The following is a 23,485-nucleotide window of genomic DNA, read 5'->3' on the forward strand; positions in this document are numbered from 1 at the left end:
TCTTTTGTTTTGGAAGCTACTTGTTATACCTCTCCTTTACCCTTTGTTCAATATTCCAGTCGATATGTACCATACTGGATGACCTACTTCCCAGTGATTGTTAATGAGTCAATGAAGTTTGGTGCTGGGAATCACACATAAGTGACCTCTGTGACTGTTTGATTTCGCTTCCCTGTGGGAACTATCTGACTCGCCATTGATTCTATTTTTATGAAGGCAAAGGTTAATGGATAATTGCTCGATCGTATGAAGATCAGAAGCTTGAAACCACATTCTGCCCGCTACATCATTCTAAATAGGTTTTTATGTTTCAATGTAGTCTTCATTGTGCCGTTGTTGAATTATTTTGCTGTAAGAAAATACACAATCTTAGAAAATCATCAGATATGTATGAAAAATGAATGCTACTAATGAATGCTTCTATGTGTTTTACATGGACGATGGAACATGATGCTGATTATACCACAAGCTAGATTTATTCATCCTGAAATGTTCATTATAATCATTAGTAGATAAAGCAAAAGGAATCACAGGCTAATAATGTAGGTCTAAGAATACTCCTGCTGTTTCTCTTGATCTGATAAATGGCCGTGAACCCCAGGCCACATCACATATCGTGCTTGCATGGCTTAGCTAATCTGATTCATCAGCTGAAATGTACTAACTTGTATTATCCCAGAACTTCTGTACCAGGAATATCGGGAGAAGAGCACATTTCAAGAAATTGAGACAAGGCGGATGCAGGATTGCACTGAAAAGAACACGGCCGAGTTCACAAATGAAGCCAAGTCTCAGGAAGTGAAGACTGACTCCAACACCTCTGCTCAAGTGATATCACAGCCGGTCAAACTCAGTCCGAGGACAAATAACCTGGGCATGAAATTGTGGCAGAACTTAGAAAAAGTACGAAACAGCACAGTATTGAGCACTCTCAGTCGCAAGGAAATTAAACTTCAGGAGGTAAGGCAGATGTGGTGGTTTTAAAATTAAGTCTGCCTCAGAGGTTCAAACAAATGAAGAGCTTTATTAGAAGATGTTACTACTTCAGATTTTTATAAATTACTTTATCAGAGTTACAAAGCCAGAGTTTAGAGTGTGGACAGGGGCAAACCCCTAATCCAGCCCCTTGCCTGCTCCAAAAACCAATTTACATTGAATCCAATTCATGGTCTCCACAAGAGCGACATACCAGATCTAGGCATTACACCTGACCTCACGCTCATCTTAGCTATGTAACGCTGCCCGTTTGCCTGTGGAAATGGCTGATGATGTCACGTGATCGGTCTCTTAAAATGCCCCTGTTCCACTGAAAAGCTGCTGGTGATGGAACATGAGAAACACCATGAATACACAACATTTTCCTCCCCCTTTACATCGAAGGTTCCTGACATAATCAACAGTATAACATTAACAATCAATCACTAAAAACAGTCAATACGTCAGTCACTGCGGAGGCCGTCGTTCTTTATGTGCTGCCGGTGAACCTCGAGCATCTGTCTTTTGGTGCTTGCTGCAACTTCTGGTGTCTTTGGCTTGATTTGGACGTCATCCGTGGTCGTCTTAACCAGAGTCGATGTAGTGTTCTGAGGTTAACTCGGTGTCTGGTTCTCAACTGAGGCACTGCTTTCCCCAATTGGTTTGATTAGTGTCAGGTTCTCGGGAAGGTCTAAGTCGCCTCTTGGCACAGTTTGATTTGGACTCTCTCAGTTCTGTCTCTGGCAGATTGATTCTTGTCGTCAAAGGTTGATACGCATGTCTCCTCCATATTACATCACCTCGGGTTTGTATGGTGTAGGATACGGTCCTGGCTATACTAAAATGGTGGAAGGTATCCACTTTTCACTTGTGGTATAGTTCTTTGGCAGAATCTCTTGACCCTGGCAAAAAACATTTTGCCTTGTTCTCCTGTCCTATGACCTGATCTTGCTGCTTTTCCTCCACAATTTTTTTGTTCTGGGTGGTTTTAGCAAATTGAATGTTGGTAAGTAGTTGATGTCTACAGTAGAGAAACACCAAAGGAACTTGGGTTGTTGAGTGTGTAGTAATTCTGTAGGTGAGCAGGAATTGGCTAAAGCGCTTAGACAATGAACCTTGTTCTCCAGTTACCTTCAATGAATATTTCATCATCTGTACAACAGGTCTTGTCAGCCCGTTGTGGCAGAATGGTCAGGAGTCGAAGTGTTGAATTCCATTCCCTCAAGTAGTGTACAAACTCTTGCAAAATGAACTGCAACCCATTATCGCACACGAGTTGTTCAGGGTAGCTGAATCTGCTGAAGATTTCACTTCATCTCTCAATAGTTTTCTCCGCTGACATTTCCTTCATGATGGCACCATCAGGCCATTTCGAGTGAGCATTGTCTAAAATGAGAAACATATGCCCTTCAAACTGTCCAACATAATCAACGTGCACCAATATTCAGGCCTGAACCTTGTTTCTTTTTCCAACAAGCATACTCAATGTGGCCCTTTTCTGCACATGATGTCTTTACACCAACAATCACCTGCTGAATGCCTTGTTTTTGCATACCTATAGCAATTGTGAGTCTGTGTTCAGGTTTTGGCCAACATCTTGTGAATTCTGGTGCTCCAACTCAACTGTTGAGCTTCTTTGGCTGCTAATTCCATGGATACAGCAACTTCCAGTGGTCAGGATGCTTCTGGTTAACAACTGCTTTTAAATAGCGTCGCTCCTTAAATCCACAAACTGATCTATCTCTGATGGTGGTATCGTTTAACACATCCCCGAATTCGCACCACCTTTTCAGCATAGCTAAAAACTGTGCAATCGATTCACCTTCTTGTGCTTAGGAAACCTAAATCTTCCTGCGATGACTGAAGGTTTTGGTGAATAGTGGCCCTGCAATATTTCTACTATTTCATCATAGGTTTTCGTGACATTTATACCTGCTGCTACCTTGTTCACTTGGACAGAATAGTCGAATCTCTGTGTATATGAGCTCCTTCACTCTGATTTCTCATCAAATGGTCCCATGGCACCAAAAACTCCTACCATTTTTCACTATGGAAGGATCTGCGTGTGCACAATGTGCGATGAATTTTAACACCACCTTATTTCCTTTCTCCCTAAAGAAAGACAAACCTGGGCTCACCCTGTTTTCCTAGGGCGAGCTCACCCCCAGCTCTAAATTTGGTGTTGCAGATTTTCACAGTAACTTCATTGCAATGTAATGTAAGCCTACTTGTGACACTAATTAAGATTATTATTACTTGCTACTCGCGGTGCTCGCCGTTACAGATTGTTTCCGGCAGAGCTTCTTTCCAAAGTTGTTTGCTTCAGATTCAAAGAACAAAGAAAAATACAGTACAGGAACAAAGCCTATACTGGTCATGATACCACCCTTGGCCAAAACCCTAAAGAACAAATCATTCCTCAATGATTTTTCAGTTCCTCCGGTGGCTGCTACTGTTGTTTGGCTCCCCTGTTGCCAGATTTCAATTGTAATTATTTTTCTTTTAAAGTGCCTACAAACGCTGTTCGCCAACCTCATCACCAGTTTTTATGCGGTGGTTTTAAAATGAAGTCTGCAGGCCTCAGAGGCTCAAACAAACATACAGTTTTATTGGAATATGTTTGCACTGCAGGCTGCTAGTGAGGAAACAGTGGAAATAGCTTGACTACACAACAGCAGGAATAAAGGCAAGAAGGTCTATTCATTCCAAAAACCTTCGATTGATCAAAATGGCCATTACTCAGCCTACAAACTGTTTCCATCAGTTAGTTGTGACCACTTTTACTCACAAAAAATTGCAAATGTCAGCGAATGAAATTAGCCATTTAAAATATTTAATTTTGTGACAATGACAACACCAAGCTTCAGTGAGCTCACTCTAAGTCACATAAATCAGAGAGACTATATTGGAATATGACAACTGGAAGGTTAGGTTTTTGGTATACCTGAGTTGGTGAATTTTAATCCAATATGATTCCATATCCTTCGATTCCAAGTTCGTCTGGGATCAGTGGAAATGGGCTGGGGTCAGTTCAATTTCAGCTCCATACCATGTTGATATATTCCTGGAATTTGCTGTGGGAAATTTTAAGTCTTTATTCATTAAAGTCATTTTGAAACCCTAACCCCACCAGCCATTCACCACTGTAATGATAATAATAATCTTTATTATCACAAGTAGGCTTACATTAACACTGCAATTACGTTACTGTGAAAAGCCTCTAGTCGCCACACTCCGGTGCCTGTTCGGGTACACAGAGGGAGAATTCAGAATGTCCAAATTACCTAACATGTAACACTGGTCTTACTTTAAAAGTGTAAGTAAACTATAATTACTGTTATTAAAATAATTTAAAATTTTATTTAAGTATAGTGCATTCTCACTTCAGTTTGTCAGCTAACAGAGGAGAGAAATTTCTGCAGTTTTCTGTTAGTAATGAAATTACAAACACATTATTTATGCATGAGTTTGCAATCTTGATATAAATAGGCACCAGTGGAAATTATCCTTCATAGTGTTGGCAGATAAGAACAATCAAAAAATATCATTCTGTGGAGCTCTTGTGACGCAGTAGGTAGCACCCCTGTCTCCCAACCAGCTCTGGATTTAAGTCCCATTCTAAGCCATGGGAGGAGTGTTCATGACATGGTTCAAACAGATTGATAATCAGCCTGCTAATCCTTCCAACACTTTCCCACTGTTCACCAAAGGGGGGAAGGTTTGTGTGAAGATACCAAGCAAGCATAGTTCTATAGAGATTTGATTACACTGTCCATTTATAGGGATTTGTGAAGATTTGATACTTTTGATGCAGTTAAAAAGAAATGATCATGGAAAATGTATGACAATCAGTGAAAATGGTTACCACATGCGTGTCAACTGTTCACGTTTTATGCAAATTGTCAATGTTCACAGTTGGTATGGGTGTGTTCACCTTTGCAGGTGAAATGCAAGAGGAATTTAAACTTCCCATCCTGTGAGGAAGTCACCAGATAAGCCAACATAAACTCGGGTGCAATTGTCCCATTCCGCTTCCCAGCCTTGACACCAAGATCTTTCCTCAGCAGATTGAGTTCTTGTTGTTAATATTGTGAGATTGGAAATTCCCAACCATAAAGTGCAGCATATTAGAATCCCCAAACAAAGCAGCAATATAATAATGATAATCTTCACTGTCACAAGTAGGCTTACATTAACACTGCAATGAAGTTACAGTGAAAAGCCCCGAGTCATCACACTCCGGCGCCTGTTCGGGTACACAGAGGGAGAATTTAGAATGTAAAAATTACCTAACAGCACGTCTTTCGGGACTTGTGGGAGGAAACCGGAGCACTCGGAGGACACCCACGCAGACACAGGGAGAACATGCAGACTCCGCACAGACAGTGACCCAAGCCGGGAATCGAACCTGGGACCCTGGAGCTGTGAAGCAACATTGGTAACCACTGTGCTACCGTGCTGCCCATGTTTTTATTATATATAAGGGAAGGAGTTAAAAGTTGCAGTGCGGACAAATTAGGAGAAGATGAGAGTACTTTGACTCACTGAAGATAGGGGTAAGAAGTGGAATCATTTTGAGTTAGAAGCAGCAAGGAAGAAGAAAAAGTGCCTCTGTGAACTGGAGGCAGAAGAAAACTACTGCTGTGCAATCTTACTGTTAACAATGTTCCACTAGGGCAGCACGGTGATGCAGTAGTTTGCACTGCTGCCTCACAGCACCGAGGACCCGAGTTCGATTCCGGCCCCGGGTCATTGTCCATGTGGAGCTTGCATATTCTGCCCGTGTCTGTGTGGGTCTCACCCCCACAACCCAAAAGATGTGCAGGTTAGGTGGATTGGCCACGCTAAATTACCCCTTAATTGGAAAAAAGAATTGGGTACTCTAAATTTTATCCACTATATAAATTGTTCCATAAGATGAATGTCCTTATCCATTACACTACTGAGACTCTACAGGATCAAGATGCATATTGAATATGAGATGTATAGTGTTTGTTCTATTTTTAAAATACATTAATGTGTGCAAGATCTAAGAGTCAAAAAGAAAGAATAAGGAACATTAAAAATTGATGTTATATTTATTAATCCCAAATGTTCTAAGGATATAAAGATGTGAATGTTGTCACTGAACAATTTTTCATCAGGCAATGTTTGAACTCGTCACGTCTGAAGCTTCTTACAACAAGAGTCTGGAGATCCTAATTTTCCATTTCATGAAATCTGAGCAGCTTAGCGAAGCACTCAGTCCCACTGAGAAACATCATATTTTCTCGAACATCCTTGACATCAAAGCAGCCAGTGAAAGGTAAGCCAAAGAACATCAAACCTGCTAAATGTACAACAAGCTACAGTTAATTGTGACATCTTGAAGAAGTGCCACTGACTTCACATTCTGGAAAACTTTCATCTTGCTTGGTTTGGCTTTTTAAACCGTTGATTCTGTTTCATTTGAAATCCTGAGAATGATCCCCTGACACAATTTTGAGGAAGAGCAAGGAAGCTCTCTCTGTTGTGGCTAGTATTAATTCATCAACCATCGTCACTAAAACAGATGATCAAATTGCTGTGGGATCTTGCTGTGCATATATTAGCAGCTGTGCTTGCAACACTTCAGCAGTGAATGCACTTCAAAAACACTTAATTTTCCCATAGAGCACTTTGGGATGCTCTGAGATTGTGAAAGGTACTAAATCAATGCAAATCTTTGTGTCACTCTACAAAGGCAGGCATTTTCTGGCCACCCAAGGAAGTGTTTTCAAGCAGCGAAGGCGGCTCACCATTGGCTGCCAGCGGAATCTTCCAGTCCCACCGATGTCTACAGCGTTTTGCGTGGCTCACCCGTTCTGCCGCTAGGGACACCATCCCGGTTGGGCGGGGGGGGGGGGGGGGTCTCCTTAAGCGGGACGGAAGATCACGGCGGAGGGAAGGACTGGAAAATCCCACCCATAATCTTACTGATGTGTCTCAATTTTTTTTGAGTTTCTGCTTTTCAAGTAGCAAATTTTCAGTAGATGTCACTTTAGGAAGTGTTCAACGTGAATCTGTTCACAGGCTTCCCAACCTGCTCTTCAAAAATATCAGACACGAACACACCTGTAAAGGTGCAGTTCTCTCCTTTTATAACCATTAGCAGTGTACACTGATAGACTGTTTCATTATCAGTCAGCAAACTTTACTGAGTACATTACCTTTTACTTTCAGATTCTTTCGGGACCTGGAGCACCGAATAGAAGAAGACATTGTTATCTCAGATGTCTGCGATATTGTGTATGAACATACTGTCAACCACTTCAATGTCTACATTCCGTATGTTACAAACCAGAGCTATCAGGAGGCTGCCTATCGACGAGCAATGTATGCTTCATTGATGTTTCTGAGCAGGAGGGTAGAATAATCTTTGTCACAGTGTGTGCATGCACGGCTGAGCACGTGTTTGAGTTAATGTGCCACTGAGCTTAATATAGATGCAGTATCTCACTTACAGGCATAAAATTTGCTGGTGTTTGCTTTGTGCTAACAGACACATTTGGACTTCAAAGGAAGCTGTTTTACTCTGAACACCCAGCAGGTCAGGCAGCATCTGTGGAGAGAGAAAGATGGGGTGAATATTTCAGGGACGAAAAACGGCGCAAATCAGTCGGGCATCGCGCCGCCCCAAAGGTGCGGAATCCTCCGCCCCTTGACCGGCCGAGCCCTAACCTTGAGGGGCTAGGCCCGCGGTGGACTGATTTCCGCCCCGCCAGCTGGCGTGGAAATGACATCTCCGGGCGGCTCATGCGCGGGAGCGTCAGCGGCCGCTCACAGCATCCCCGCGCATGCGCTGTGGAGGGAGTCTCTTCATCCTCCGCCATGGTGGAGACCGTGGCGAAGACGGAAGGAAAAGAGTGCCATCACGGCACAGGCCCGCCCGTGGATCGGTGGGCCCCGATCGCAGGCCAAGCCACCGTGGGGGCACCCCCCGGGGCCAGATCGCCCCGCGCCCCAAGGACCCTGGAGCCCACCCGCGCGCCGCCTTGTCCCGCCAGTAAGGTAGGTGGTTTAATCCATGCCGGCGGGACAGGCATTCTAGCAGCGGGAAATTCGGCCCATCCGGGCCGGAGAATCGCGGGGGGGGGGGGTGGGGCCGCCAACTGGCGCGGCACGATTACCGCCCCCACCGAATCTCGGGTGCCGGAGAATTTGGCAACCGGCGGGGGCGGGATTCACGCCAGCCCCCGGCGATTCTCCGATCCGGCGGGGGATCGGAGAATCTTGCCCCAGGTTTCAAGACTCTTCATCAGAACTGAATCTGAAGAAAGGGAATAAGACCTGAAAGATAAACTCGACCTTTCTATAAAAATGGCAGCTGTGGCTCAGATGGTAGCACTCTTGCCTCTAAATAACAACGTTCTGGGTTCAAGTCCCACTCCAGGACTAGATCGTAAAAACCAAGGCTGACGCTTCACCGTAGTACTGAGAGATTGTTGGAGGTGCTGTCTTATGGATGAGACGTTAAACTGAGGCCCCACCTGCTCTCTCAAGTGGACATAGAAGATCCTAATGCACTGTTTCAAGGAAGAGCAGGGATGGTATCCCTGGTGTCCTGGCCAATATTTATCCCTCAATCACAAGAACAAAAATTAGCTGGTCAGGTCATTGTTGCATTGCTGTTTGTGGGAATTTGCTATTTGCAAATTGACAACTGTATTTCCTACATTACAAGAGTGATTATACTGCAAAAGTACCTGATTTACAGTGAAGCGCAACAACATGGCCGATGATTATGAAAAGTGCTATTTGGATACAAACCTTTCTGTTCTTTTACAGTCTGACCTGCTGAGTGTTTCTTGCATTTTATGTTTTTATTTCAAATTTCCAACGTCCACGGTGTTTTGCTTCCTATTTTCTCGAATTGTTTGAACTGACATTTCACATTCCCGTTGCAAATGATGGAACATCTTACAAGTCAGGAACAATGCTTAACATTGTTAGAATATTGTTAATAGTGGAGAGTTGCCTGGAACCTGCACTTTGACATTTCCCATCAAAAGTTTCAAATATCTTTTTATTCATTCACCCATGTTAATGTCATTGATAACCCCAGCATTCATCATCAAACCTTAATTGCCCTTGAGAAAGTGTTCATGAGCAGCCTTTTTGAACTCTTTCACTCCATGTGGCAAACCTTATGGTTTCTGGATAAGGTGATTCAGGATCTTGATCCAGTGCAGATGGTGGAATGGCAATTTATTGTCAAGTCAGGATGGTGTGTGATTTGGAGGGGAAATTGCAGGCTGTTGTGTTCCCATGCGCCGGCTGCCCATGTCCTTCTAGAAGCCCTGGGTTTGGGAAGTGCTGTCGAAGAAGTCTTGGCAAGTTGCTGCAGTGCATCCTGTAGGTTGTACACACTGAATCCACAGTACGCCTCTGGTGAAGGGAGTGAATGTTTGAGGTAGTGAATGTGGAGTTAATCAAGTGGGCAGCTTTGTCATGGGTGGTGTTGTGCTTTATGAAAGTTATTGGCACTACACTTATCCAGGCATTAGAGAGTAAACCAACTCCTGACTTGTGCCTTGTAGACAGTGGAAAGGCTTTGGAAAGGCCACTGAATTCCCAAGTCTGATCTGTTTTTGAGTCATAGTATTTAAGTGGCTGAACCGATCTCACTCTAAAATATTTTGGTGTAGCATCAGGGTCGACATAAGTCTTGGCTTCATCCCCTCTTATTTTCCCCAAGTCCTTCCTGGAAAACTTCAGGGTATTTGCTGATGATTTCATACAGTCCTCCCACACCCAGCCTGAAGATCTCCAACCAGTTCAGCCTGATCCACTGGAGGCAATCTCTCTTGGACCTTGCCCCGCACAATGATGAGTGGGAGTCGGGCTGATTGCTGCGTCTAAGTCACTGGGATCATTGTGCTCTTTATTCGAAATGGTTCCCCAGTGTAGGTGGCTAGCCTGGCCTTCATAGAAACATAGAAAAGATAGGAGCAGGAGGAGGCCATTCGGTCCTTCAGGCTCGCTCCGCCATTCATTATGATCATGGCTGATCATCCAACTCAATACCTAATCCTGCTTTCCCCTATATCCTTTGATACCCTGCACCCTAAATACTATATCTAACTGCTTCTTGAAATCATACAATGTTTTGGACTCAACTATTTCCTGTGGTAACGAATTCCACAGGCCAACCTCTCGCTGGGTGAAGAAATTTCTCCTCGTCTCTGTCCTAAATGGTCTACCCCGTATCCTCAGATTGTGACCCCTGGTTTGGGACACACCCATCATCGGGAACATCCTTCCTGCATTTACCCTGTCCAGTCCTGTTAGAATTTTATAGGTTTCTATAAGATCCCCCCTCATTCTTCTGAACTCCAGCGAATACAATCCTAACTAATTCAAACTCTCCTCGTACGTCAGTCCTGCCATCCCAGGAATCAGTCTGGTAAACCTTCTCTGCACTCTATAGCTAGAACATCCTTCATCAGCTAAGGAGACCAAAACTGTGCACAATATTCCAGGTGAAGCCTCACCAACGACCTGAATAATTGCCTCAAGCCATCCCTGCTCCTAAACTCGAATCCTCTCGTGATGAAGGCCAGCTTACCATTTTCCTTCTTTATCGTCTGCTGCACATGCATCCTTACCTTCAGTGACTAGTGTATGAGGACACTCAGCTCACTTTGTATGTTCCCCTCTCCTAATTTATGGCCATTCAGATGAATTCTGCCCTTTTACTTCTGCTACCAAAATAGATAATCTCACATTTATCCAAATTATACTGCATCTACCATTCATTTGTCCACTCACTCAACTTGTCCAAATCACACTGAAGGATCTCTGCATCCTCCTCACAGTTCACCCTCCCACCCAACTTGGTGTCATCTGCAAATTTGAAGATATGACATTTTGTTCCTTCATCTAAATCATTGATATATATTGTGAATAGCTGGGGTCCTAGCACTGATCCCTACGGTACCGCACTAGTCACTGCCTGCTAATTTGAAAAAGACCAGTTAATTCCTACTCTCTGTTTCCTGTCTGCCAACCAATTTTCTATCCATCTCAATACACTACCCCCAATCCCATGCGCTTCAATTTTACACGCTAATCCTTTATGCTGGACTTTGTCAAAAGCCTTCTGAAAGTCCAAATACACCTCATCCACTGGTTCCCCTTCATCAATTCTACTAGTTACATCCTCGTTAGTTACATGTCTTCTAAGCTCAAGAATTGAATACCAGTTTGGAGGTGATCATATATCTGCTCCCTGATAAGGAACACCACAGCTATTGTGTCCACCTCTATTTTCAATGGATGACCATTTATCAGCAGTTCCACCATTATTGGTCATAATGCTGCAGTTTAGTTGCATTGTCCCTGTTTCTGTAGTGGGTATATCTGCATGGTGTGGGCCAGTACTGGCCTTGGCGTCGTCCCTGCACAGCATGCATTTAGTCTATTCTTATAACTTGGTCTTGGGTAGGTGTCATTGAATAGCACAGTTGATAATACCTTCCATTGTATTGCTGATGATTGACAATAGATTGATGGATCAATAATTGGCCAGATTGGATTTATCATGGTTTTTGTAGACAGGACATACCCGTGTAATTTCTCACTTTATTAGATACCAGTGTTGTATCGGTACTGGAACATCTTGACTAGAGGCATGGTTAGTTCTGGAGCACAAGCCTTCAGCACTACAGCAGGGATGTTGGGTGGGTCTAGAGCCTTTGCTTGAAATCCCGAGATTTTAAGGCATAACATAGGAAAGAATGTTATAGAATTTCAAATATGAGTTTTATAAACATTTTGAAGATCTGTTGCCTTCATTCTGCATTTCTTCTTCTTCAAAGGGAACATAACCTTCAGTTCCGTAATGTGATGGCCGAGCTTGAAAAAGATCCCAAATGTAGAGGACTGCCCTTCCCATCATTTCTTATCCTGCCGTTTCAAAGGATAACACGATTAAAACTGCTGGTACAGGTACCTGAGATCACTGTCTGGATACCAGACTGACTACATTTTTCAGGCAAACCAATTAACATTTGGATCATTATTTTACACAATGAAGGCGATTGTGGGTCATCAATTGCACATGTCACCAATTTGCTGGGCTGATTAAGTCCCTCCACATTTCCATACTAGCCAGTAAAAAACAGTTCCTTGTTTTAAAGAAAAAAACTATTAAGTGCTACGAAAGTATAAATATTGCTCTACAGTTGGTGGAATGTTCATTTTGAAGTTGGCTAACTGTGTCTTTTTTCACAAGTACTCAAATATATGCACATTTTGTAGCTCGGAGTTTTTTTTGAGTGAGTCACACGCAGGCCGCAATCGGCCACATTCCAAAAAGAATATCCACTGTGCACAAGAAAATGGAAGCTTTAAAACTATACAAAAGTGTTTTTTATTGTGCATAAATGAGTCAAGAACTTGATTCCCAATTCAATCCTCAAGCTTGCTGATCACTTTACAATCACAAACCTTGGTGGAATCACCTCGTCCTTTCGTAGCAGGTAGAATAATAATAATCGCTTATTGTCACAAGTAGGCTTCAATGAAGTTACTGTGAAAAGCCCCTAGTCGCCACATTCAGGCGCCTGTTCGGGGAGGCCAGTACGGGAATTAAACCAGTGCTTCTGGCCTTGTTCTGCATTACACCCCAACTGTTTAGCCCACTGTGCTAAACCAGCCTGTGGTGGGCAATGGATTCCACTGGAAGGGAACTCAGATATGTGGACCCTTTATTTAGTTTCTTCCCCACTGAGAGCTGATATCTGATGTAGCATAGGATCAGGAAAGGTGCAAATCAAGCAAATGGATGTTATTTCTGCCCATAAAATAATTACAGCTAAGTAGTTTATGCCTCTGAATTCAATTTTGTTTGACAGAATATCTTGAAAACAGCAGAAGAAGAGTCAAAGAGGGAAAGCAGCGCTGTGAAGGCACATAGAGAACTGGAAAAGGTACAACAGCAATAATCCTGTTTTCATTTAGCTGCCTTTTTGCGCCCTATTGGTAGCTTTGACTTTGGTGAATAGTACCAACAACCAGTGGCTGTGTAAATGGTGCTCCTGATTTTTATTTCCAAAAAAGTCAACCCTTCACTTTCTCAGTTATTGCTTTTTACATTTTTGTTATGCTTTCCATGCAAGTATTTGTAATTCTTGATTTCTGTATGCACATATGGTATTGTGATGCACACCACAAAAACATCACAAAGTATTGGGACAATATACATGGGTAGATTTTCAATCAGGCTTCCACCTGTCCATTATTAGAATTCTGAACATTATTTTTTTGATCCTGACTGATTTTGTATAGTCAGCTTTAATGACATTTGAGTTGAGGAGATCAACTTCCTGCCCATGTTTGGATTTGATGTTGACAGCTCTTGGGAGGGTGATGACTGGGGAAGGTTGGGAGGAAATGAGGAGGGAGCACTCAAAATTGCACGCAAATAACCTTTTCTAGGCAATCATAAATTTAAAGAGGTACAGTCTTTGAACAGAAATGGCTACATAGGAAGATAAAAATGTTAGTAACCTCTAAAAGGCTCCTAATATCTTTAATTTGTATTTTAGCATGTACAGTGGTTGTCTAGGTGACAGAAATGCCTGACAAATAGTGGCTGCTACATTAAGTGCGCTAAGCAACAAACACCAATCCCTTGTTTAATGGTTAGTAACGTGTTGGTGCACAATGAGATGACATATAAATTACAGACAGGTGGTAAATGGTAGAACAAAGGAATCAAATGAAAGCATCTCTAAATCCCTTTGTCATCATTTTCTGACCTTCTGCACAAATGGTCCAGCTGAACTGAAAACATACCCTCACAGATCCCTGTTGGAATATCTTATTAGGTGCACTTATCCCACACAATTATTGGGTCTGGATTCTCCGTTTCTGAGACTAAGTGCTGATGCCGGCGTGGAAACAGTGGTGTTTTACGACAGCAAAAAGGCACAACAGCTGCACGGATTCAGCAACTCTAAATGGGTTAGCACCATCACAACGTGGAACACAACCGGTTCCAAGTGAAACGGCGCCGTGTTTGGCGAACATGAGGTTCATACGCTGCAGCCACATTTAAACCATCCATCCCCCCCCACACACACCGTCCCAGTCAACACGATGACTGCAAGGAGAGCAGCGCCACGGTTCAGGGACGCTGAGCTGGACACCCTCCTGGAGGAGAGAAGGATGACCCTGTACCCCGGCCCGGGAGGAAGGCTACCAGGTGCCGCCGTTCGCCGTGCCTGGGCGCAGGTGGCAGATGCGGTCAAAGCAGTGGGCAACGTCGTCCGGACTGACATCCACTGCAGAAAGAAATTGCACAACCTCCTCAGGGTGGCAAGGGTGAGTAGGCAGCGCTATGCCCCTGGCACCATTCCCATCCCCGCTTCTCCCCACCCCACCCCACACGTAACCCGCCCCCCCACCTCCCACCGAACCCTCACCCTGCCCACATGCCAGAACCCATGCTAGCCGAAATGGCGGGGTGCCCTGTCCACTGATGTCATCACCTACCCAGCCCCTGGCTGCATGTGCCGGAACTTCTAACAGTGTCGATATCTGTCCCCCCCCCGTGCTCGGTGGCCCGGAGGAAAGGGAGGTCGCCGACACAGAGGTCGGCGGCAGGCGAGGAAATGAGACCTTGCTCCGTTGCGGATCCCCATGACACGTGTCATCCCCCCCCCCCCCTCACCCCCTGTGGCCCACATCCCTCACCCCCACCTCCTCACCTCTCACCCCACTCACCCCCTCCCACCTCCCTCACACCCCCCACAACCCCCTCATCCCCTTCACTCTTACTCCCCCCAAAGCCCCCCGGCCCGCTGTCTAATCATACATGTCATCTTGTGTATTACAGGATCTACCGGAGATGGGCCCGGTGCATCCAGAGCCCCCCGCCCCCAGCCAGTGCCAGAGCCGGTGCTCCCCAGACCGCTGAGCACTGACAGGGAGAGCAGCCTGAACACCAGCTCTCTGCCCAAGACTCGGGGCACCCCGTCCTGTGGAGAAGCCCGGGGTCCATTGGGCACCCCAAGGGAGGTGGAGGTGCTGGGGCCCGTGCCTGTGTCTCCTGCAGCGGAAGTGCTGGAACAGCGCAGCACATTGGAATGCCCCCTCCTGTCTCTGGTGGGCAGTGGGCAGAACAGGGCGGCACCACGCCACCCGGGACGCCCGAGCAGTGGCCAGGCACATCCGGCCGGGTCGCCACAGGAGATGTGTGCCAACAGGGACCCTTGTCGCAGGGCAGGAGACACAGCAGGCCACCTCCACTCCTGCTGTCCCGTCGGGGGAACCACCTAGGCGTAGTGTTAGGGCCCGTAAGGCCAGAAAGTTAGCCACCAGTTAAGTTGGCACGGGTGCAGGGCACATTGGAGCTATAGGGGCTCAGGCACAGACTGTGTATATATTCCTCCACAATAAACACCTGTTAACACCATTAAATCCTGCCTCGGTGCTCTGTCTGATGGATGTGGGGTGGGCCGGTCAGTGCTGGCCAGGGGGAGTGGGGGACCAGTGCGCGGGTGGACTGTGCTCCCCACTCTCCCTCCCTCACCCCTGCCCCAACCGTCCCCAGCACCCCCACCCCAGAGATTCGACAGGACCATGTGATGGACTGGCCAGCTCCATGTCCGGATCACCCAGGTGGCCAGTGGTACTGTGGGCATGAATCAGACATTGTCATACGATGTGGAGTACTGGAGCTTATCGCAGAGCGGGTTGTCGTCATCCTCCATCCCATGGACCAGACCCACTGTCACTGCCAACCCAGGACCCCCAGCTCATCGCGCTGCAGGTATGTGTAATTGAGGGGGTGTGCCTGCGGGTGATTTGTTGGTGTTGTAGGTGAGGGGGTGTGGGTCTGGCATAGTGGTGTCCGTGCACCTGGTCAGCAATCCCTCTCCCCCCACTAGTCAGTGAACCGTGCCACGATGAGGGTGTCCCGTGCGCGCTGACCCTGGCGATTAGCATCATGCGGCCTCCCGGGCGTGCCTGGGCCCCATGTCCTGCTCATTGTCCCCCTCCCCCGCATCCTCCTCCCCCGCATCCTCCTCGACAGACGAGACTGCCCTTTCTCCTCGTCCTCCTCCAGCACATCGCCCCTCTGCTGGGCTATATTGTGGAGGACGCAGCAGGCCACCATGATGCGGCCAACCCTCCTAGCCTCGTACTGGAGGGCCCCTCCAGAGCGGTCCTGAAGTGCATCTTCAGGACCCCGAACCACCGCTTGACCACACCCCTGATCGCTGTATGGGCATTATTGTATCGGGTCTCCGCGTCGGTCTGTGGCCTCCGGATAGCCATCATCAGCCACTACCACAGCGGGTAACCCTTATCGCCCAGCAAAGAGCCCCGCAGCCGGGGGGTGCCCGTCGAACATGTCGGGTATCACCAATGTGTGCCAAGATGAATGCGTTGTGCACGCTGCCCGGGTACCGGGCGCAGACGTGCATGATGTGCATCTGTTGGTCACAGGCCAGCTGGATGTTCATGGAGTGGAAACCCTTTCTGTTGGTGTACAGCGGCCTGTTATCCGTAGATGGCCCTCGGGCAACATGCATGTCATCGATCACCCCCTGAATCCGGGGCATCCCAGTGATGGCAATGGACCCCTTGGTCCGGGCATCCTGGTGGGCTCGGTCCACATGGAACAGAATGTACTGGTCCGCGTGTGCATGTAGGGCCTCCGTAATGGCACAGGTGCATCTGTGCGCAGATGTCTGTGAGATCCTGGACAGGTCCCCACTTGGCGACTGGAACGACCCCGTCGTATGAATGTTCAGGGTGACCATCACCTTGACAATCACCGGGAGCGGGTGTCCTCCGCCATATCCCCGCAGTGCCAGGTGTGCCATTATCTGGCATATGTGTCTCTCAGTCCCTTTGTTCATTCGCAGTCTCCGTCTGCATACCCGGTCCGGAAGGTCCTCGAATGATATGCGGTTGCGGTACACACGGGGCCTCATCCGGTGCCCCCTTGGCATCTCCTCCTCATCGGTCTGTTGGGCGGCCGGTCTCCCAGCCTGAGCGGCTCCTACCTGCCCCTCTGCAGCCCGCTCCTCTGCTGCAGCCTGTGCCTCCTCTCTGAGTGGCCTCCGCTCACGCTGCCACAGGGCATCTTGCACAGCTGCGGCCATCGCCATGGCGGCCAGTATCGTGGGGTGATGTCCGAATGCCAATATCTGCAGGGGATGAAAGGCCAACATGTTAGCATGGCGCATACTCCCATGCCCATCCAGGTTCCATGGGCTACATGGTGGCCCCAGTTGGCACTGCAGGCCCCACCCATGCATCCCCCCCTCACCACCGGCACCTCGGCCGCTTCGGTGCCCCCTGTCCTGGCGCCTGTCCCTACTGCCAGGGGTACCATTGGCTGGCACAGCCCTCACTGGGTGCTGCCGTGAGTGTTGCCCTGGGTGGTCCCCCAGTGGGTGGCGGCCGGTTGGTGGGGTGTTGGGGGGTGGTCGGGCATGTTGTAGCAGGGGGTGGGTGCACCCATATGACCGGTGTCACTGTGTAGAACCATGGGCCAAGGAGGGTGGTCAGCAAGATGACCGCTGTAATGGCTGCTCGGCCTCTCACCCCCATCCCCCCCCCCCCCCCAACCCCACACCCCACCGTCTCACCTCCCTCGGCCCTGGCAGGAGCTCCCCCACGCCGCTGCCAGTACAGCCGGTGTCCGGGCCAGCGGCCCGCAGTCACTCCACTCCACTCCCTACCTCCTCTCTCTCAGCAGCCAGGACGGCAGGTTCACGATTTTTATAACCACAAGTGAACGACGCTGTTGGGAAAACGGCGGAGGCCCCGGAGCATTGGGTGTCGGCCCGCCAACGAGGTGCCTACTGTATTTTCAGCCCACGCGGCGAGCGCTGCATTTAGTCTATTTTGGGGTTGCCGGCCACACTGGCGCCTACCACGATTTCAGTGTCGAAATCTATTCTCCGCCAATCGCGTTTCACGATTTTGGCGTCGGCAAACGGAGAATCCAGCCCAAGAGATTAAGCCACTTAAAATGGGAACTATTCTCTGCGTTTTCAATCTACATAGAGGCTGGGATTCTCTGGCCTCTCCGCGGCGCATTTCTCAGCGGCAGGAGGTCGCCCACCGTTGGTCAGCAGCTGGGTCTTCCGGTGCCGCCACTGTCAACGGGATTTCCCATTGAAGTCGCCCCACGCTGGGAACCCACAGCGGGGGTCCGTTATCAGCGGGACCAGAAGATCTCAACGGCGTGAACAGTCGAATGATCTTGCCCACAGTCCAGGATGCAATTATGGATTCATTTTAATTACTTAGAATAGAATTTACAGTGCAGCTGGTGGCTATTCGGCCCATCAGGTCGGCACTGGCCCTCGGAAAGAACGCTGCCTTTCAAGCGGTTATTGGATAGGCACATGGAGCACACCAGAATGACACGGAGTGGGATAGCTTGATCTTGGTTTCGGGCAATGCTCGGCACAACATCGCGGGCCGAAGGGCCTGTTCTGTGCTGTACTGTTCTATGTTCTATGTTCTACTTAAGCCCAAGCTTCCACCCTATACCTGTAACCCAGTAACCCGACTTAAGCTTTTGGACACTAAAGGGCAATTTATCATGGCCAATCCACCTAACCCGCACATCTTTGGACTGTGGGAGGAAACCGGAGCACCCGGAGAAAATCCACGCAAACATGGGGAGAACATGCAGACTCCACACAGACAGTGACCCGAGGTCGGAATTAAATCTGGGACCCTGAAGCTGTGAGGCAGCAGCGCTAACTACTGTGCCATCATGCTGCCTGTAATTCCAGGGATATTCCAACTGCAGAAACTAAGATACTAGCATGCCAACCTCTAGTTCTGGTTGTGGTATCTGTTAATTCAAACTTCTCAATTTAATATTAATGGTTCTTCTATAAAGCAACTTTATAGAAACATCGTTTTACACACAGTTACAGATTAAATCGATCTTTCAAGGAGATAGAAAAAGACAAAGAATTAAATGACACAGGACATTTGTAGCTTGGCATTTTCCAAACATAATCATGTCAAGATGTACTGACTGCAAGAATCTATCGAGTAATTTCTTCTCATTGAAGGTTATCAAAGAGTGTAGTGAACGTGTGAAAAAAATGGGTAGAACTGAGCAGCTGATCAACTTTGAGAAGAAACTGGAGTTTAAAATAAAGGTATGAATATAAAAATAGACTCTTGTCTTTATAAGAATAAATAACTCTGTATCTATAAACCAGTATACATAACCTTGAGAGAACAATTCAAAACATAATGCAATGTGTGAACTGGAGGAACAAGATTTAAAAATTAGAATGATATATAAAAACAGATGATAAAATTGCTCTTTATTCTGTAGAGCTCTTTATACTGTAGAAAGCAATATAAAATGTATGTTACTGCAAAATGTTAACGGAATTCCTTAATTGTAACAGCATAGGCTCATGAGGAACAATAGATTCCACTTAATCAATATCATTAAGCATTTTGACCTGTAACCATAGAGAGATGAATAGACGATCTTTATTTTATTATTACTAAAAATTACATCCAACTATTGCCTGTATTCTTCCCAGGCTGTGCCAATTATCTCCCAGTCTCGGTGGCTGCTGAAAGAAGGTGAACTGGAGCAAATGTCAGGACAGAAAGCAACACGAACCTTTAGGAAGAAGAAACTGTTCAAGCCAGTCTACCTGATTCTGTTCAATGATCTTTTCTTAATAACCAAGAAACATTCCTAGTGAGTCATTGCAAAAATATCAAAGCTATTGGTAATGTGGAGAAAATTAAATTCAAGTATTGTGTGATTTTATGTAATGTGGCTTTAAGGCTTGCATACCTGCCATATGGGGTTTATTTCTTGAAGAACTGAAGCTTTTGTCAAAACTGTAAATTTTGAAATCTGATTTTCTGGCTGCTGCATTATCAAGAATTTCTAGTTTCTGAAGGAAGAGGTATTGGAAAGGTATTCCCACAAAAGTATGTGTGCGAGTATACAATGGTTTGTTTACAAGGGGTGCGATTTAACCACTGCCTTGTGCCCAGCACGGATCTGCACGTGTCGGTTAAATGGAGGGAAAGGTGAAAATCGAGAATCGTACCAGACGCGAATCAGTTTGCCATCTCCCGATGGCGAGTTCTGGATCTCATCCAAATATCGCGAGCCTATCATTAACCCCAATTTGCATGAATTTCCATCTCATTCGCGAGATTGAAGTCGAATGTAACGGCCTCCTGGGAACTAACCAACTCCCCAGCAAGAAATCACGCTGGCGTTGTTTAGTGTCACAGGCATCGCTGTGCCACTCTGTTCTGCCCGCTGCCCTTGCGATGTGGCAGTGTCAGGAGGGGGGGATTCAGAGGAACTGGAGATCGCCATCGTCTCCTTGGTGGCAAGCCCCTGGTTGGCCTCCAGCGCTTCCTCCTGCCTAACGGTTTCCGTAGGACAGGAGGGCAGCTGGAGTGAGCCTCTGCATGATTTGGCTCTGCCAGTCGTGGTGCTTTCCCATTGACTGCACCTGGTTTCCTACCCTCAGTGAGGCTCCTAAATGATAATGCCAAGCTCCGCAGTGCCCTGGCAATGCCCACCTGCAACTGGGACATGATGTTGAGGCCCTTAGCCATGGGCGTCACAGACTGAGCCATGCCTTGGACACCACCACTCAAGACACTGACCTCGTGTTGCAGGCTTTCTACTGCGGTCGCCACCCTAACAGTGTTGTCGGCATCATTTCCTGTGCCCTAAACCTTTGGGACGCATCCAGTCGGCTTTCCATTCGTTGGAATGTCTTGGACAACCCTCCTGAATCTCTTGGCCGTGACCTAGCATCCGCATCAGCTCTGGGATAACATTGTCCAAAGGCTCAGCATCTGACTGGGACTCAGCATAGTCCTGGAATCCAACAGATCTCCGACTGCTGACTCTCTTGGATGTTCCTGCCTCCAGCTGATGTGCATCAGCAAGTGTGGTGCTCACCAGATTGTGCCCCAGAAGCCTGTCCACTAATAAGTTGTGTGTCTCTCCACTGGTGGAAGGTGGGGGTATTGTTGTGGCACCTTGATGGTGGTCTCCTCAGAGCTCTCCTGCTAGGTGGTCACTTGGATGGGAGGGTTGGGGATGATTCTGGATGTCCTGGCCCCATCAGATGGAGCTCCTGCAAGACAATGGACATGCGGTCAGTGAGAGGAAGGAATAATTTTGTCTGACATGAACAATTCACTTGAACAGGTCACCTGGATGAAGGGACAGTGGATCCTCAGTGCAGGCCAACCTCACTGTCGGTGACTGCTCCCTCCTCAGTCAACCCCACGATCTCCAGGACCCGTTCCTCATAGGGGTGAGGACTCAGATCTCTGATGTCCCATCTCGCATCCACAGCATCGAGAAGTCTGTCCAGGATGGCATCCCCAAAGCAAGGAGCAGGTTTGCATGCTGCCATGCTTGTATGTTGGTTGGTGTAAGTGGTGAGGGAGCGTTTAAAAGCATCTCCCCCTTGTTAACGGCAAGCCTCTGAGGCACAGGTCTGGCGAATCAGATGGCTAGACAGCCAATAATGGCGAGACACTCGTGGGGGCTCATTTTCGGCACTAAGTGCCATTAAACATGGGCCATGTGTTCGCTAATGTGGCCGTTGGGAAACACATTGCCAATCATGCCCAAAATGACACGTAGAAAGTTTTCTGTTAAATTGCGTCCATGGGTTTTTTTTTTTTTTTTTTTTTTTTTTTGTTGGCTAATTTCAAACGTAGAATCTGGATCTTAAATATGATGTTTTTTTCCTTCTAGTGGTGACAGATATGAAGTGTTTGATTACGCACTTCGAGGCCTCCTTCGGGTCCAAGAGCTAGAGGACCAGGGACAGGCACTTGCAAATATATTCATGCTGCGACTCTTGGAGAACAACAATGACCGTGAGGTCCAATATATGCTGAAAGCAAAGTCATTGTAAGTAGCAAGAAATAAAAGATTACATTTGCTGGAAATGTACATCAAGATTGCCAAATATCCAGGGAATCCTTCCAATTTTCCCTAATAACTTGGGCAGAAAGTTAGTTTCATCCAGCACCAACCCCACCACCAGAGAACCAGAGAGAATAGGTAAGGTAATATTTTGGACAGGGACTTTAGTCAAAGCTGTCCTGACAAAGAATCTCCTTCTGTATTTCCAACATTCTTGATCGTATTTCAAGTTGCTAGCATATATAATTTTTATTTTTTTAAACCTCTACTATGAGGTACTCTAAATATCGAACAACTAATTGGGCCTATAAAGCTGTGTATTAACATTGCTGGGCTGTGGATCATGCTACCTCAAGGTTGCTCATCGCTTCACCATATCAGAATGTGCAGCTGTGATTCTTTAGCACTTCTGCCTGTAGGATGTGACATCCATCTGGCAAAATTAATCTCTCCGTATAATTTTTCCTCCTCAGTTACTTATTTGTGAATGTGACAAATACCTCTGAGAACAGCAGGGCTGGCTTGCATCTCACTTAATCTGGAAAGGAATCATGGCATAAATAAATCATATGACAGTTATTCAGTAGAAGGTTATGCAAATGATATTCTAATAATACACAAGATGGAAGATCTTTAAAAGCTTTTGCTGTTAAAATCCGACTCAAATCTGTTTGATTTGAAATCCCAGTGGACCCAACACTGATTCTGCTATCCGAATCAAAGTCTCACCATGTTGAGCAGCGCAATAATGAATGTGCCACAGTTCACCCAATATTTTTTAAGTCTGTGTTACTAATGACGGTGAATGGAGAAAGTATGTGCCTCCTGTAACTATAACAGTTAAATGAACCGCTGTCTGTAGTTAAATTAAAGAACATATTATTTGGAATTGCAGCCAATTAGCTTAAAAAATAGAATCATTATTTTAGTTATCTTGCATCTATGATGATTCTCCTATCACAGCTAATGGGTGGGATCGAACCAAATGGGAACTATGTCCCATAGTGAGCGCATTTAGCTGCGCGTTTCCTGGTGCTCACATTTAACACGACTCTGGTTACACATGGGGCCCCCGGGACAATGCAGAGCCGAGGCCGCACTTAGTCCCGTTTCCTGCGCTGCGGAGACCCGTTTGCCGAAACACCTCAGTGAAGGGATTGGGATGCTATTTCCCGACCCCGAATCCCCCCATCCTCCCCAAGCCCCAACTCGCCTATAAGGGGACCCCCCCGCAAAGCCCCAACTCACCTATAAGGGAGTCCTCAGCCCCCGCACCGCACCTCACATGCACAGGACACCGCCCTGTCAGCTTCGCGCTGCCAGCCTGGCAGTGCCCCTGCCACCTGGGCATCTTGGCAGTGCAAGGCTAGCCTCCAGGTGGTATCAGCAGTGCCTGGGTGCCACCCTGCCCAGAGGGCATGCACCTAGCGGCCTCCGATCCCCTGATGGATCCAATGCTTTGGTTACCTTAGCGAACTGCAGATTAGAATGATACAAAAAGTGATTCTGCCCACTACGGGCGGGCCTCACATCGCAGCGTCTCGCGAGATCGCAATAGAC

The 23,485-nt window shown here is 46.9% G+C and overlaps 1 protein-coding gene across 7 annotated transcripts in view; it reads left to right on the forward strand.

Moving 5' to 3' along the window:
• ngef (neuronal guanine nucleotide exchange factor) overlaps window positions 1-23,485 on the forward strand; it is a 178,565-nt gene that overhangs the window by 114,040 nt on the left and 41,040 nt on the right. For 6 of the 7 annotated variants that reach the window (XM_072474598.1, XM_072474601.1, XM_072474599.1 and 3 more), the window contains 8 exons: window positions 680-960; window positions 6,120-6,280; window positions 7,177-7,329; window positions 11,814-11,943; window positions 12,852-12,926; window positions 19,053-19,142; window positions 19,542-19,705; window positions 21,752-21,910. In XM_072474598.1, coding sequence (XP_072330699.1) covers window positions 680-960; window positions 6,120-6,280; window positions 7,177-7,329; window positions 11,814-11,943; window positions 12,852-12,926; window positions 19,053-19,142; window positions 19,542-19,705; window positions 21,752-21,910 — 1,213 coding nt within the window. The remainder of the gene's footprint in view (window positions 1-679; window positions 961-6,119; window positions 6,281-7,176; window positions 7,330-11,813; window positions 11,944-12,851; window positions 12,927-19,052; window positions 19,143-19,541; window positions 19,706-21,751; window positions 21,911-23,485) is intronic. The other variant, XM_072474600.1, reaches the window with a different exon arrangement.

This window comes from Scyliorhinus torazame, chromosome 14 (genome assembly GCF_047496885.1).
Source record: "Scyliorhinus torazame isolate Kashiwa2021f chromosome 14, sScyTor2.1, whole genome shotgun sequence".
In the NCBI taxonomy this organism is placed as follows: Eukaryota; Metazoa; Chordata; class Chondrichthyes; order Carcharhiniformes; family Scyliorhinidae; genus Scyliorhinus; species Scyliorhinus torazame.